The sequence below is a fragment of the Dysidea avara genome, chromosome 7, assembly GCF_963678975.1.
Source record: "Dysidea avara chromosome 7, odDysAvar1.4, whole genome shotgun sequence".
Classification (NCBI taxonomy): domain Eukaryota; kingdom Metazoa; phylum Porifera; class Demospongiae; order Dictyoceratida; family Dysideidae; genus Dysidea; species Dysidea avara.
In genome coordinates, this window is record NC_089278.1 from 17,233,080 (window position 1) to 17,250,790 (window position 17,711).

Genomic DNA, 17,711 nt, shown 5'->3' on the forward strand with positions numbered 1-17,711 from the left:
ACAAAACTGTTCATGCTGTTCGCAAATACTACTTTAGAGGTTATGTATCCTCCATGCAAACTAGTCTACTACATTATATTGAACATTGCAATCTGTTCTAAAGTGGTGGTGGCTTTGCAGCTTAATATGTCACGCGGTAATAAAGACATTACAAGAATTACACAGTGCATGTCCAGGTATATTACAGCAGGGCTTGCAGATCAGTACAAAGTAAATGGAATACCATATACTGAGTTATACTTACTTGCAGCTTGAACATTGGTCAACAGAAGTTTTATTATTTACTTAGACGTTGATGCTGAATGCATTTTCTAAAGCATTAAGGCAATCTGCATCCAGCCTATGACATTGTTATAGACACCTCCAGTTTTTCATGCATTCACAAGTTACAACGTAACTTTTGCTTTTAGGAAAAAGAGCAAGAAGTATCTCTGAAAAGCATAGTTAATAGCCATTCAAAGAAGCTGTTGAGATTCTAAGCAATTAATGCACCTTCCAGCTCCTTTTAAAGTTTCCTCCAATATGAAAGATTTATTATGAAAAAAAAAAGATGCAAAGGAAGGTTGTTCAGCAAATGAACTGATAAATAGACCAGTTAATGTCATACTTAAGATGCGTGCTCAATACTGCAGCATGCATATGGTTAATGCACCATCAGGCATTTATACCAGTTATCAATACACAATTTTTTATGTCAAGCTGATAAAGCACACCAGTTTGGTAATGACTTCAAAAGCTTCTAATGTTCATGTGATCAATTGATCACCCATAAATTAATAAATAAAACCAACCCATAAAGAAAATTACTCAAATTTCACATATGCAAAAGTTAACTTACGTGCAGTTTAATATTCTACCCTCATTTGACATGTCTATACATATTAAATGTCAAATATCTAGTGATTACTTCAATTTAATGGAAACTAAGTTTTATGGTATGCAAATTTAAGCAACGTTTTGGAGTTGTGAATGTACTGTATTTTTGTTCGTTTTTATGTGAAAGTGTTATACATTTATGTGTAGTTCATTTTCGTGTTTACAATACAATCATTAAGTTTTACACCCTTACATATACAATTGTAAAAAGATGTTATGCATGGTCATAGCTAGCAGCAAAATACAAAATCTAAAGCAGTTTGCAGCTATATGCACATCTCTTCTGTGTGTCAGTCATATAATATTTACGTAACTAGCTAACTATTGTAAATTTACTTAGCTACGTGCCTAATTTATGTATTTTCCCTTGAACAGGTTGCCACACTGCAGTCGCTAGTCACTATCCTCAGAAATATACCTAATTTATGTATTTTATTTCTTAACAGGTTAATTCTATTATTATAGTTACTAGCGTTGTGAACCTGCAGAGTTTACTAAAAGCGGTTATTGGAAGGTGAATAATTGGATATTGACTGGTTATTGTCTGATTGTAAATAAGCAGACATTATGACACTAAACATGCCTGTTGGAAGCCTTAGGGTGGTACCAAAGTGACCATCAACATCCTGCCTTACAATAACAGCTATTACAAGCACATATTTACACATGCTTTGAGGTTATGTTATGATGTTAACACTTGTCAGCAGGGGTAATTTATGGTTTACCAAGTGGGTGGGCAAAACCGGTTTAAAGGCTTCTTAGCCAATAATTGGCTTGACCTAGACAATACCGGTTAATAACCGGTTTTTCCATACCAGTTTGCAACACTAATAGTTACTGTAAATACGAGCCTAATTACAAGTTTAACCCATGTTAAACATAGTTAATATTGTGATGTGCACCGGATAGAGCTGTAATCTATACCCAATGTACATTCCCATTCACGTGACCTAATTTGGCAGCAAAATTCAAGAAGAAAGAGGATGCCTCCAGTCCAAGTTAGTTGAAGAAAGAGGCATGATGATTCTCAGCGTGCAATTTTTAATAGTACTGAGTATTGAGCTTACATTTGCTACTAAGAAGAAGTCTATGTTCTGACATTCAGTGAAAGCTACAGCCATGACTAGCTATCATAGAGTCGCTGGGAAGCGATTCCTAACATGATTCAGATGACCATTGATACCTTACAATTTAACCTCTGGACGGAACAAGTGAACGCGCCTCTGGAGGAACAAGCCACCAGGAAACAGATGGCCAATTCGCCATATAAGTCCAACTATGTGTTGTTATAGCTGTAGTTATGCTGGGATAAAATTAAACTAGAGTAGGAACAAGCCTTAACGAGGACAAATGTTCTGTGATGGCACTAACGTGTACTGTAAAATCTATGATGGCAATGTGTTGTAGCTATCTGTAGCACATTACTCTTGAAACGTTTACCACATTGTAGAAGGTAAAATTTGAAGACAGTGGACAAAAATCAGGCCATATCTTAATTAAATGCCATGGTGCCAGAATGTTAGCTGTAGGACAGCAGCTTGTAGAAAACAATCGTCCGCCCATGCAATGAATTAGTACTGACCAGCAAGTTCAATTAGTGACCTTGAAGTTACATGGACATCCCCTCCAGACAGGAGTTTAGCTTGGACACACTCCTCTGTGGTTTGGGTTCCTAGTAAACATGCTGAACACATTGCTGTGCTGGTTTATTTCTTGACTAATCTGTGCTACTGTAGCTATATTGTGCCCGTGTATCCTTGGAAATGTGTATGTGGCTTCAAGTCTATTACACAACAGTACCTGCGGGTTTTACATTCTGAGTTTACTTTGCTAACAGGCAAATTAATCTGATATAGTGCTCGGCAATACACTGGTTGTGAAATTAACACATCATACCATGACAGTCTTTGATAACTGGTATAACTGGTATATAGAAATACCAGCTGTGTACCAGTATAGGACTCAGGCTTTTGGCATTTAATTACTCAACTTGTTGGTGGTTTAATTACTCAATTTGTTCATGGTTTAGCAGCCACACCCTAAACAAACACTGAAGTTGCCACATTACAATCACCTGCCTACTTGCACTGAACTACATTCTTTGGTTTTTGGGATGCATACCACTTCATATTAGGCCCAATTAACCAGCACATTGGAAACAGCTGAAATTGAAAACTGAAACTGCAAACTGAAACCAAAAACTGAAACTGAAAAACTAAAATTGGTCAAAACTTCATATTAACAAGTACCTCTTAATAAGACCACCTCTGTAATAAGACCACCTGTATAATAAGACCACCTCTAATAAAACCACCTTATTTGTCAAGTAGGTCCAACAAATATGGCTAAGGTGTACTCATAATGTAACAAAGTATCAATAAATCAATCAGTCAGTACTTAAAAGTTAAAATGACAGCTGCGGGGTTGTACAAAAGGATATACTATCCTACTGTGCCAATACCATGCCAAGACCTAAAGTCCATGGTCATGTCACAAATGAAAATGGAGCAATTGATCACCAGCAACCAAAATGACAGACAGTGTTATGTCATGAACATTAATATTGGCATCAATTAATAAAGCATTACAGCTATGTAACTAGCATCTAATTCACCCAAATTCCTCCAAATTTCCCCAGTTTCCTGAACTTGCCGTACTCCACATATAAAAGTTATGATAGAACACAGACAGTAATATTATTGTAGCTAGTTATAATAATCACACATAGCACAGGTATGCATGAAGCATATGACACATCCCGATGGTAGATAGAAAATTACGACAATACCAAATGAGCATACAACTAAGTGAACCTGTATGTGTACCGATAGTGGTAAGCATCTTACTAAGCAGAGTTGTTGCAGGACCAGCAGGGACTAATGCCTGAGGAGAACCTATGAGTACCAAGGAGCATGCAAATATAGCATAAGTATAAAGGAGTGTGTAAATATAGCATGAATGCATGTACACAGTAGGTCTGCCAATTGATTGTATGCAAGTGACAGCTACCCGTATGCAGCAACAAATGTACACACGCATTAGTGACCATTAAGTGAGTCTGCAAATATCACTATGCACTGTATGCAGCATTTTTTTCCTTTTGTGCAAGCATGTAAACAGAACGTAAACATAAAAGCCCATAAGCAGCAACAACAGTTGTATTCAAGTTTGAATACAGCTAAGTACTATACATACAGACATTGGTAAGCATGAGTAAACTTGCAACTAGAGCTAAAGAGGTTACATATGTAGTATATAAGCCTGCAATGATTTTAGATATTGGGTATCACTGATCGCATGAACTCGCATAGATATGTAGCAGTTTATATTGTATGCAGATGCTTTCAAGTTTAAAGTACAAGAGTACTCTTGTGCACACAAACACTATGCACTGACAAAGGCAAGTGCAACTGAGGACTGGAGGTAGTACCCCCAAAACAAGCTGGTAAATATTTAAAGATAGGTTGCAGAGGGCATGGAAGGCTTGCAAAGAGCCCTAGACAATGACACCTATCCTACCATTAAACCAGGGAAACACTATATTAAGGTATTATTATATGTATGTGGAGAGGGGATGTGCAACCTTGGTATGGATATATGCACCCAGCCTCCTACCTGCATGCAGCCACCAATGAACATGCATATGCCTGAGTATGGAGCATGCCTGTGGAAAGCAACAGCCAGTGAGCTATATAGGTCTGCAACAGTTGGTGTATACTGGAGATATTACAAGTTATATTAGCAACCAAACGAAATATTTAATTGCATAAGAATGTAGATAGGTTGCAGAGGCATGGAAAGCTTGTAAAGGACCCTAGACAATGACACCTATCCTACCGTTAAACTAGGGGAACACTATAGTAAGGTATTATTATTATATACATGGAGAAGGGATGTGCAACCTTGGTATAGATATGCGCACCTCCTAACTGCATGTAGCCACCAATGAACATGTATATGCACGGGCATGGAGCAAGCCTGCAGAGAGTAACAGCCATTGAGCTATAGGTATGTAACAGTTAGTGTATATTACAAGTTACATAAGCAACCAAAGGAAAGTAAGTTAATACTGAGCAGAAAAAAAATTAACCATAACCAGTTAGTTCCAGGTATACGTGTACAAATAAGCATGAAACTTTAGTGGTTAATATTGTACCTGTGCAGTAATTGATTAGCATACGCTAGGATGGGCAAGCAACTGCAAGAGAGCAAGCAACTGCAGGAGAAATGAGGCATACAAGATGGTGTGGAAAATTGCCTCGCTTTGCACAGCTGAAGTGCAGCAGCCACATATGCATGTTTAACAGCAGAAGGTTACTGCAATGTAACTAACTGGTGGCAACTTTCATGTAAGCAAAGGTGGAAACAGAATAACCCAAGCACATCTAAAAGTTGCCATACTTAAGGAGATAATAGTATTACTAAAAGAAAAGACACTTTTGACCATTGAAATGTATGCAAATACCGACTAGGTACATAATTAATGGCACAGAGTTGGGGGGGGGAGGGTTGGTGTAGAAGGGATTGGAGAGTGGTTACACATTTGTAGTAGGTCAATCATGGAAGTATAATGATGTCAGTGACAATGATGATAATGCATGAGCTAGTAAGAATAGAATGGGATTAGACAACTGAGGTGGTCACTGAATAGTGTAACAGTCGCATAAGCATGGTATTACATGCAAGCAACAGTTAGGACATGCCTGTCTGCAGAAGCAGTGATAACTCGCAAGCCTATAGTAAAGAGCATGCATGCAGTGGCAGCAATACTAGCAGTGAAACAGTGGTATTACATGCAAGCAACAATTAGGACATGCCTGTCTGCAGAAGCAGTGATAACTCGCAAGCCTATAGTGAAGAGCATGCATGCAGTGGCAACAATACTAGCAATGAAACAGTGGAAGTAAAATACTTGTGGCAGAGTTGTAGTTCAATAGTAGTGGTAACAGTAATAGCAGACATGCAGGAGCCATAAAATTCATGCAGCAGCACTTTGATACATCATATGGTTGCATATCATGCAGCAGCAAGAGCATCGTACAGTACTCCGCTAGTCTCCACACTCTCAGTAGATCATGCAAGAGTGGCACCCTCAAACTCACAGCAGTGATTACATTTATGTGGCTGCAATAATGTTTCATGAAGTGGCAATAAAATTTTTGTGCTGGAGCCATAATATACATGCAGCAATAGTAACATTCATGCAGCAGCCCCAAACAGAATTGGGCAACTGAGGGGATCAGGTTGGGATCACTAGACACTGTAGTAGCCATACTTGGGCAGTATCGCATATCGACCAATTGATGTCTGGGATATATACACTTTAACAGAAGCAGTAATAACGGTAGTAACAGGCATGTGGTAGATGTAATCTTCATGCAACGTCACCCTCAGAGCGATAGCAGTAGCGACAATAATATTCATGCAGCAGCAGTAATAGCATTCTTGCAGCAGCGATAACATTCATGCAGCAGTGATAACATTCATGCAGCAGCACACTCAGTGCAATAGCAGCAGCAATAGCAATATTCATGCAGCAGCAATAGCAATATTCATGCAACAGCACCCTCAGTGCAATAGCAGCAGCAATAGCAATAGCAACATTCATACAGCAGCACCCTCAGTGCAATAGCAGCAGCAATAGCAATATTCATGCAGCAGCAATAACAATATTCATGCAGCAGCACCCTCATTACAATAGCAGCAGCACCCTCAGTGCAATAGTAGCAGCAATAGCATTCATGTGGCAGCACTCTCTTAGTGTATCATGCAGCAGTATTCTCAGTACATCATGCAGCAGCCGTCATGCAATAGCGATGTTAGTGCACCACCGACAAGGCAACAATAGCGGCAATTACCTTGATGTAATAATATTAGACAATAGCAACATACTTTGCATAGTGTAAAAACACAATAGCCTCATAGACTTGCAACAACTTTTAATGAATACATGCACATAAGCGCGAGCGACCAGCCATCATGCTAGATCAAACATGCAAAGCTTTTAGCCATACGTAGAACATGTTACCGGAGAAAGCTTGTCCAGTAAATACTTGCCCATTGGCTGTGGTCTCATCCTCATCCCTCAGCTGCCACCAAACCATATGGAGGAGTGTACAAACGCAGTGTAATTAAAATGTGTAAGGGTTTTTTTTTTAAGGTTGGGAGGGAACATTTTTACCAGAGATAATATCACAGTTTAACGGCGTGTTGGCTCATGAGACAAATTATAGCATGTGAGCTTCCAAAACTTGTATTATTGCCTCAACTTTTATTATTGAATTTTATTTTTTTTGCCACATGCTACATTCATGCAGCAGCACTCTCAGCCAATCATGCTACAACAGCATATCATGCAGCAACGCTCTCAGCCAATCATGTAACAGCAGCATATCATGCAGGGCAGCACTCTCAATCATGCCATGGCAGCATATCATGCAGCAGCATTCTCAGTGCGATAGCATTAAGCCATTACGAGTTTTTGATTTTGCTTTTACCAGCAGTATATGCACCTGATAACACCATCTGTGACCCTTAGCCATCACCTAGCCAGTGCCTGTATGTATCAGGTATAAGTAGTGCCTAGTGTGAGTGACCTAACAGAAGCTGAATAGTAGGAGCACTTACAGCTGGCAAATCATTGACATAACACATTGTTATTAGAGCACAATAATATTCACGCAGCATCATCATGCAGCAGTGCCTTATGCAATAGCAGCATGTAGCACTAGCACTTAATTAAGGCGTGAGCAACAGTAGTGGCATACATAGCATATAGAATAAATACAGCAAGACCTCATGCAAGATCAAGGCAAGTGTTAGCTGTGCATATAAATATGCTAATGGCGAAAGCTTATTACACCCTGATAACAATTAAACAACTCAAACAAACAAGCGTAACAGCTGACAACACCTGAATAGACAAACCCAGAGGTTTATGACAAACTTGAACAGACAAGCCCGAAAGCTAACAACAGAATGTGAACGGACAAGCTTGAAAGCTAATGACAAGACTAAGCCAGTAAAGCAATTCATTGCAGTGTCACTTTAATTATGCTAAACTTCTTATAGAACATGTGTGAGAACTCGGCCAGTACCCCACGATAGCCGTTCATCTTATTGTAATAGTGCAATCAGTTTCGTTCAATTTAGTGTGCCGCATGCAACACGTGTCACACAAGGAACGAGCTCACCAGTCATAATGAGCTTCCAGCGATGACGACCTTGTTTCTTGTTACCATCTCAACCGATTCTGTAGACTGGAAGAACTGCTACAAAAAACCTCCGACCATGGTAGCTTGGCTCATACACAACTCCTCTAAGCGGCACATTCTTTTTCTCCAACCACTGTCCCCGGTACGTAATGCAACACTAGCAGTCTTGTTTCACCTACTAGAACTTTCTTTAACTAGGCCATTCACCTTTCGAGAACGTGGTGTGTCACGTGACCGCAAACCTGTTAAACCAGTTTGTTGATTACACAATACTTGAAACCATTTCAACATTACTTCACGTGCTTAGATCATAGCGCACCCTTAGGTCATAGCGTGCACTTAGGTCACAGCAATCATGTGCAAGTTTTTATAGTGCTACATCTGCAGCATGTATGTTAACTTCAATTTATTGTGATGTAATAAATCAAGCAATAGTCGCACTATATAATATCGATATATTGCGATAATTTCCTGTTACTAATACCATGTATTCTAATTTCAATACCACCGAGCACTACTCTGATGGCAGTACAACTACCTAGCTACTTACCCCTTGTGTTAACAGTAGCTTAGCTGTAAAGGCAAGTATACTTCTCGGATACAGGTGGAGAGGTCTGCCTTAATTACCCAATGCTTTGTTTTCAGACATGCAAGACATGGTGCTATGAGAGACATTAGTGTTTCATATAGACCATTAGTCATGTAAAGTTAGATAATTAGCACTTTTTATTAATAAATAAATTCTGAGGACATTCCCCTCCTTTCCATGCAGTGTAGCAATGTATCCAGGAGACGATTATCCCATTTGATCATGAGTGTCCACAGAAATTACACAGCTAATCCTGCGTTATGACCAAAAGCGTATATTTAAAAGTTGATATATTACCTTGGTATAAATATGAATGAATGTAATGCCGCATCTATCTCGTGACTTTATCAATACAAGAAAACAAATAAAGAATTTGGTGTTGGACAATATTGGTGTTTGCCTGCCATGTGCAGCTTACGGTACCGCTCAAATGTAACGTTGTCTCATGAGAGTGCGAGTGATTAAACAACTCACTACTTGAAGGGCGTGGCACCTGTTTCACTCACGAGTATTCATCCCATTTCGTTTGGGATGAATACTCGTGAGCAAAACAGGTGCCACGCCCTTTAATTAGTGAATTTTTTAATCACTAGCACTTGCACGAGACAACATTACATTTCAGCGGTACTGTATATATGATGTTACTGCATTCTATATATTATGATAATTTTAGTATCAGTTTTTTGTGAATGTCATGCCTTAATTACAGCAGTAGCATTGTGGTCTTTACTAATTAATATGTGAACAGTACCATAGGTCAACTGGTGACCTCCTTCAATTTACAATTTGTACAAGCAAAGATACACATACTTAATTACCAATACTCTGTCGATCATAGCTCAACCTAAAGAACTATTTGTCCTTCTTTAAGTAACAAAATAATAAATGATAATAGTATGGAAATGCTGTAACTAAGTTAACATGTACACAATGGGTTGTTATGCATCATTGTAAGGAATGGGTATGGCTTGTCCCACACTTAGTTGGTACCCCCTCCCCTCATCCCAAAATTCCAGCTGCAGGGAGCCTACTATTGGCCACATCTTTCGGTACTGTAAGCATACCATTGTGTGACCATAATTAGTATACAGGATTTAGAGCACTATATGGAAATACAAATTTGTATAACGCATGTCAGTATAGTTACCTGCAATATGGTAGTGGCCAAGAATAAAGCATCTTGCTCACATGTAGAGCAAACACTAGCATTGATTGATAGTGCGATGCATTGGGATGATAAGTCATGATGACAGTAGCGATGGAAATCTAAGGCAATAGTGATAGCACTGCATTACCATCGTATTAGTAATGATAAGCTCACATCCGCTTGACAATGTAATTTATAATAGATGAATAAAAAATTGGAAATTTTATAAGAGGAATAGGGATCGCTGAAAAAAGGCACCAAACAAGAAGGGATCGCTAGGGTGGTAATGTAAACCACCAATCCCTATTTTGACTCTGCATGTGTCATAAATTTTTAGTTACATGTTCCAGTCATTTTGGAATGAGTCAAAATAGGGATTTGTGGTTTACAATACCACCCCAACGATCCCTTCTTGTTTGGTGGCTTTTTTCAGTGATCTCTGTTCCCCTTTTAAATTTTCCAATTTTTTATTCATCTAGTTTGTGTACTTTTTATTAATCCAGTAATGGATTTGTTTTATTGATAATGGTAATTGTTATAGATACATAGAGCAATTTACAATTAGTGGTCGAGTTAAGTGTAAGCTTTGTTGTTATCAGACATACTTGACTGCATTATTTGAAGTTTAACTAGTTAAACTAGGTTAATGGAGCATTCAAGCATGTGTGGATGTATTATGACAGTGGTTAACCTCATGAAGCTCCATCACAACTGGAGTAAAGTGTGGGCTAGCAAGCATGCAAAAAAGGGCTGGCAATAATTGGAAAAATATACTGCGCATGCGTTACAAGAAAAGGTGCATAGAAAGGTGCGAGAACGCATGGTGTAGTGAAGTTTGTCCCGCCCACTCCACCTCCCTCTTCACCTATCTTGTATAGGGCTAAAAAGGGGGAATAGTTGGAAGGAACTCAACATAGATTTCCCAAAGATATATTAATGGGGGGTGTGAGAAGAAGTAAAGCATGCACCACAGACAGTCCCTGTTGGGAGATTTAGGAAATCCCACTTTTTTTTCTTTTGTTGCCTTCTCCATCTTGAGGCTAGCTCAGGGTGTGACTGCAGAGTTTCTATTAGGTGTATTGTGGCATGTAGAAATTCTTATGGCTTTGGAGAATGTCAGAATCCCCAAGCATTCCTACCTCCAAGCCTTCGTAGTAAAACATGCTGTATACATTATGAAAAGTATTGAAATTGGTCCTATTTTGAGAATAAATAGGAGAATCCACAGAACCCTGCACACCTACCTAAACAACCACCATCTATGGACGGTGGCAACCAGCTTGCAACAGGGTAAGACCTGCTAACTGGGTTAAACTAATAAGCAACATTAATAGAGTATTTACCTGACTGCTCTTGGCTGTAGACGAGACTATACATTACACACATTCCTAATATTGAGCAGCTGTTGTCTAACTTGTCTTACTACATGTGTCAGGACTCTAGTCTCTTAGTCATTGTCATCACATTAGCATCCTAATGCAGTGTTCATGAATACACACCAGATGGTATGATACTGAGCTAGCTACCTGTCACAAGACATGGAACTCTGACAAGCATAGAATTATAAGTTAAAATAGTCAGTGGCTGAGCATTTATTATTTCAGCCAAGACCGTACACAATAAGAAGAATCACATACAGATTTTTCTTGGGTGCATGGACTACAACATTGGCTCACTGGTGCACAGTAGTATAAATGATATTATAATGTTACATAATATAGTTTGTGTAGCTAGAGCTTGTTATTCATGTGACTATTATTTTATTATTATTATTATTATTATTATGTAGTATAATTGGTCAAAAAGAAGACAGAGTCTTATAAAACCAATCTCAATTAAATCATACAAATGAAAAACGTTGATTATACAAAAAATGATCTAAATTAGTCTTAAAACTTAGTACATTGGGAGAAGCATTGTATCCATTTTTGGTATACCACAGTGAAGAAATCTATGTTGTGGACATGTATGAATGTATATGGCTTCCCACAAACAATATGTGGTATCCACAAATGAATTGTTTCACACACCACATCATGTATGTATACAGTTAGCCTGTAGAGTAGCTAATCTGCATGCACACGCATCATTCAGTCAGATACTGTGTAACTGTAATGTCTAATTGTAAACCATGAGTTATCAGCAGCATGAAATCATGTTGTTTACACAATGTGGTGAGACAATTAAGGAACTCACAAATAATTTTAATTTTAATTAACAAGACTGCCCAACTTGAGGCTTTGCATGGAAAAGAAATGGTTTATAGAAACTACATTCATTACAATGAATAATCTCTGGTATCAGCACTATCACTATGTTGTGTCTCTGTGAGAGAGTGCTTGTATGGTTGCTCGTATAGCAAATCGCGATCATGCGCTTACAGGAAGAAGTATACTTACCATGCCGAGGCGCTATGCACAATCTTCTAAGTGTAAGAAGCACTTTTACAGCCTTGAGTACTGTTTCAGCCTAGATTAAACACTATATACAACAAAGCTCACAAAATAGAATCCTATAATTTTATTGTTATACAGCTTCTTTAATATGCGGAACAGTGTAAGTGTAATGGCAAAGAGAATTTAGAAAACTTTTGTGGTGTGGGGTGGTTCGCAATCTGTGGAATAAGAGCTTATTCATAGGTCACGGACATGCAGAAGGACTCAGTAAGCATGGCTATATAGGTTTTAGTGTGAAAAAGTGGATAACGTTTGCTGTACATGAGTGAAACAAAATAACATTATGAAAATAATAATATGAGAAAATGGCAAATTTCACGTTTGTCTGAAATACAGATACTAATTCCTTTTCACTTGATACTTACTAGTGGACCAATACTCATTGCAAATAACAACCAGAGAGTTGTTTTGAGTTGAAGGATGCTTTCCAAGGTGGTTTTTAGGTATGCGGTCTATTAGAGTTTTTGCAAAAACCATGGGAGATCCCTATTATGAACCCACTGCCATGGTTCATGATTATGGTTTAAACCTATGTATGTTTTATCAGTACTACCATGTCACTGCTTTCTTGGTCACTACCCAGTGTTAGAATAAATGAAGCCATCTAAGTTCACAATGAATTACTGTTTATCAGTTCTGTGATAAAAGCTACACCACCAAACAGTATTTGATTGTGATATTTGCAAAGCAACTATTGTGATAGTTACAAAAAAATTGTACTGCTCTTAGGCGGTGGTAACACATACCCCTCCCCAATTTTGATGGATGATGCTTGTAGGAACAGGTTGAGATTCTCTAGTGGAGTGGTCAAATACTCTATCAGAACAATCACTTTTAAAATTTTCCTTTGGGTGGATCTAGACCCCCATGAATATTGTATGCTTCACACTCCTTAGTAAGAATCTTTTTTACCGAGGTTGGTCCTTCGCCACTCTTTGGCCTGCTCCATCACCCCTGTGACAAGGTTAATGGTGGTATGTTTATTTGTATTGTGTACTTGTATTGCCACAGTATATTCAGTTTTCATACTTCCACCTGGCTTGCTAAGCTCTGGTTGGCTTGACTGTCCATTTTTCAGTGTAAAATTAATATTTGTATCATAAAGAATGTGGTAGAGGAGTGTATGTTTCAATGTTTACTTCTGCTGTTTACTTGCATTGCACATTTTGTATGTTTCCAGTTTGTTTAGCTTGCTGGCTTAAGGCTCGGCTGTCTCACCCAACTGGCTTCCAGCACCTGGCTTGCATACTCTATCTGCTACAGTATTGTGTATCTCCTGCATGTCACTGTGCCATTGCCACACCACTGATGAACTGTACTTAGCTACTGGTGGCCGTATGGTAGTTAAACAGGGGCTTGGTTTGGGATTATATGCTGACTGTGCTGGCCTTCACCACCTTGTCGAGCATAGCCTCATTTCTTGATTGAGTCATCTTCAGAAATATCTCACACCTACAATGTAGAAAAAAGTTGCGGGTTTACATTTTGTATGCATCGTCCTTCACCATAGCTGAATAATTTCCATTGTCAATAATGCATTGCTACATACAATACTACAGTAATGTTGCTATGTGCCGGTACATCAGTGGTGGGGAAATGGCACAGTAATGTGTACACAGTATATATGCATACAAAAAATACAGGAGAGAGCTATACACTGGTGGCCTCTAATTACGATGGTACTATTGTGTTATACTGTGTTATAACAAGATTTATAGCAGTATGATAGTTTACTTGCAATTGTATTTTCATCCTTCCACCAGGTTTGCTAAGCTCTGGTTGGCTTGGTTGTCTGTTTGTAAATGTTGTCAAGAGTGTGGTATGTAAGTGTTGTCAAGAGCATGGTATGTTTTAATGTTTTCTTGTATTGTTTACTTGTATTGTACATTTTGCCTTCACCTGGCTGTTTACTAGGCTCTACAGCTGGCTGGTTTGGCTGTCTTCCTTTATCTGGTTCACCTGGCTTGCGTACTCTTAACTACTACAGTATCGTGTATCTCCTGCAAGTTGTGTATGCATATAGTGTGTACCCATCATTGCGCCATTGACACACCACTGATGAACTGCATTTAGCTACCGGTGACCTCTAGTTGATACTGTACTGGCTACACAGCTGAATAATTGTCATTTTTGGTAATGTTGCAATAATGTATTGCTGCATACTGTACTGCAATAATGAATAATTCTCTCCTGTATGTTTTGTATGTATATATACTGTGTACACATCACTGTGCCGTTGCCACATCAATGATGTACAGGCACTTAGCTACTGGTGGCCTCTAGTTATGATGCCACTATTGTGTTATATCTGTCACTGTAATGCCATATTAAGTTGATTTGGGATCATAATTGTTTTGACCATGCCTTCACCACCTAGTCGAGTGCATAACCTCACCAGGGGGTTGTCGCGTTTGTGTATGTACTTGGTTTTATGTGACCTGGTCCTAGTAATAATAACAATAATAAGATGGTAAGTATACCACATGTTCTGTTGCATCAAGAGAAGTCACTCTATGTGCCAGTTAGTAAATGTGAATTAGAAACCTTATATTTGCTATGCTGCATGCATGTTTTGCTACTAAACTGTTAAGTTTCTCATTCATGCTATCCCAGACCATGTTCAACATGTGGTGATGTGTATTATCAGACAAAGCACTTTTTGCTTGTATTGGAACTGTTGTACTAATTTTCTATTATACATACAGTCACTCCTCCCGCCATCACCACATCACCAAGTGGTACAGTACAAGGAGCTATGGTTGGTGATTCCTTACTTGTCCAGTGTATAGTTGATACAGTTGATGGAGTGGAGCCCAGTTTAGTAAACATCAGTTGGATGAGACCTGGAGGAGATTTAATTGTGAATACTAGCAGAGTGAATGTCAGTCAAATCACATCCATTGATCACACTTATAATAGAAGTCTTCACTTTACCTCCTTGTTTGAGGATGATGCAGGAGTGTACATGTGTTTTGTGATGATATTTGAAACTAAGGAGTCATCTTCATTTGAAATTCAAACACTAGCTGGTATGTACATACAGTATGTATGCATTACGCATTTGTCAAATTTTGTACAGTATAGCTGCATGTATATAACTGTAGTATGCTACAGAATTGAACATTAGCATTGTTTCACTATTAAATCTAGTCATATAGTAAAACCTTACCATCAATGAGGGGCTAAACCATATTTTAGCATGGTAGTTCTCACAAAACAAAAACAAAGCGGTTTTCTAGTAATCATCAAAAGTTATACCATGTATTTTTCTTAAGTGATAAACTGTGTTTGGCTTCACCAAATTTAGACTACAACAAGTTTGATACTGAAATTTGATTGGCTAAAAACGTGGTCTCTAAATCTCGTAGAGCCACGGTCATGTCCAATAGAGACCACGCTCTGAGGCGATACGAAACACGATAATTACGCGCCTGTAACATTGGCAACGCATGGGCATTTAAATGGCTAGTAACAGCCGTACTGAATTATAGGGAGGTGTAATGGGCTTGTTTGTACTAATCAACACTACATTACTTGCTTACAAGCAGCTGTCGAGGCACAACAACAGCAACAATGAGTTGTAGTCCACTCGCTGAGTCCAGTACTTCGATACATAGCACGCGCCTGTAACATTGGCAACGCATGGGCGTTTAAACGGGTAGCAACAGCCACGCTGAGGTCCCGCCATGTAGGGAGGTGTAGAGGGCTTGTTTCTAGTAATTAGCCATACATTTCCTATTTACAAGCAGCTGTCAACTCAAGGTACAATAACGAGTTGTAGTCTAAATAAGTTAGACGTCAAGAACCACTGGGTTCTACGGGATTTATAAAACCCTCAGGCCCTTAGTAGCGCCCTCGCTGCGCTCAGGCGCTACAGCCCAGGGCCTTCGAGTTTTCTAAATCCCGTAGAACCCTGGTTCTTGACGTCTAACTGTTATTTAAAATACAGAGTTCAATTTAATGATTTATAAGTAGTAGTTAGCTCCTTTCCAAAAGGATTGTTTAATGGAACCCTGTCACTGATACAAATTGTTTTACAGTTCCCACTCCCACCATCAATGTTACTGCTTCCAGTAATCAGACAGTTGGTCAGCCATTAACTCTGGAATGTAATGTGACTACTGTGAGAGGTATCACCAGTAGAGTGGACATTGTGTGGAGTAGTGATGGTACAGAACTAGAGAGAGTGGAAGGAGTTAATATTAGCTCAATGACAAGCAGTACTGCAGTGTACACAGACACTTATACTATATCACTACTAACAACATCTGATGATAATAAAGTATACCAGTGTGAGGTGGTGATCAATTCTAACACAACAGTGACAACTAACAATGGCATCACACTGGATGTGACTGGTGAGCAATGAATAGTGATTAACATGAGATATTCCTTTTTGATTTGCAAATAATATTATACATATTTAGCAGTAGAAATGGATTGATATTTAACATGTTGATTGGTGTGGCAACACCCCGGGGTGGTGTGCACTCGTCAAATTCGAGCAGTGCACACCCCTGGGTTGCAACCACCACTTACCATGTATTTAATATACGTACATACAAAATAGACACGACTATATAATATTTTCCTAGCTATACACACCACCCTTCCATTGCACCTAGCGCCATTGCCTACTTTTTCCTAATTCTAACCACAATAACATTTTCCACAAAGCCATAAAGTGTATGCAACAACACCAAACAAACAAACACTCATGCAAATATCTACCACATAACATTGCACAATTGCCATAACATATACATAACAGCACAAAACACAAATAACATTCATACAGATATCTATACACAAGCACTTTGGGGAAAGGGCAACTGAGGAAATTGTTGGAGTAGGGCGTAATAACTTTTGCACAAGCTATGCAGACAAGCATTGTGGATATGGCACAATACATAACTGGATTTACAGTTGACCATGAAGCAAATATGTCTTCCAGATTACAGCAATGCACCATATATGCATAGCAGCACAACATAATAGCAGCAACCAGTGAATAATCATACAAGTTAAATTTAGCGTCATTGATTTGGTTTGGCCATGCACAGACAATTAGCACTTTATCCATCTTCCCTTGGTCCTCAGTTGCCATTTAACTATATATGTATACCTAAGTTCAGTATCAGTAATTGGACGCACAACAACCAAGCAAACAATGTAACTAAGTTATACATACAAAGGTTCAATCTTTATACATAGACAACCATACAAATTGCATACAACAATATATGCACTGGCATGCATAGTTTCAGGTAGGAGGGAGGGAAAAAAGTTTTCTGTCCGCGAACACGCCATGCACTATAGCATGATCTCATAATCTCAAACCTGTCAAGCCAGTTTATTACAATGAATCATTATGGCTTCATTACATCTCACGTATCCTACAAGATTGGTTCAAATTTTACCTGAAACAA

General features: G+C 38.7%; 1 protein-coding gene across 1 annotated transcript in view; it reads left to right on the forward strand.

Annotated features, from left to right (window-relative positions):
• The window catches only part of LOC136261074 (uncharacterized), a 111,390-nt gene that overhangs the window by 40,336 nt on the left and 53,343 nt on the right, over positions 1-17,711 (forward strand). Inside the window, exons 7-8 of the mRNA XM_066055040.1 lie at positions 14,988-15,311; positions 16,323-16,640. Of these exons, the coding sequence (XP_065911112.1) occupies positions 14,988-15,311; positions 16,323-16,640 (642 nt within the window). The remainder of the gene's footprint in view (positions 1-14,987; positions 15,312-16,322; positions 16,641-17,711) is intronic.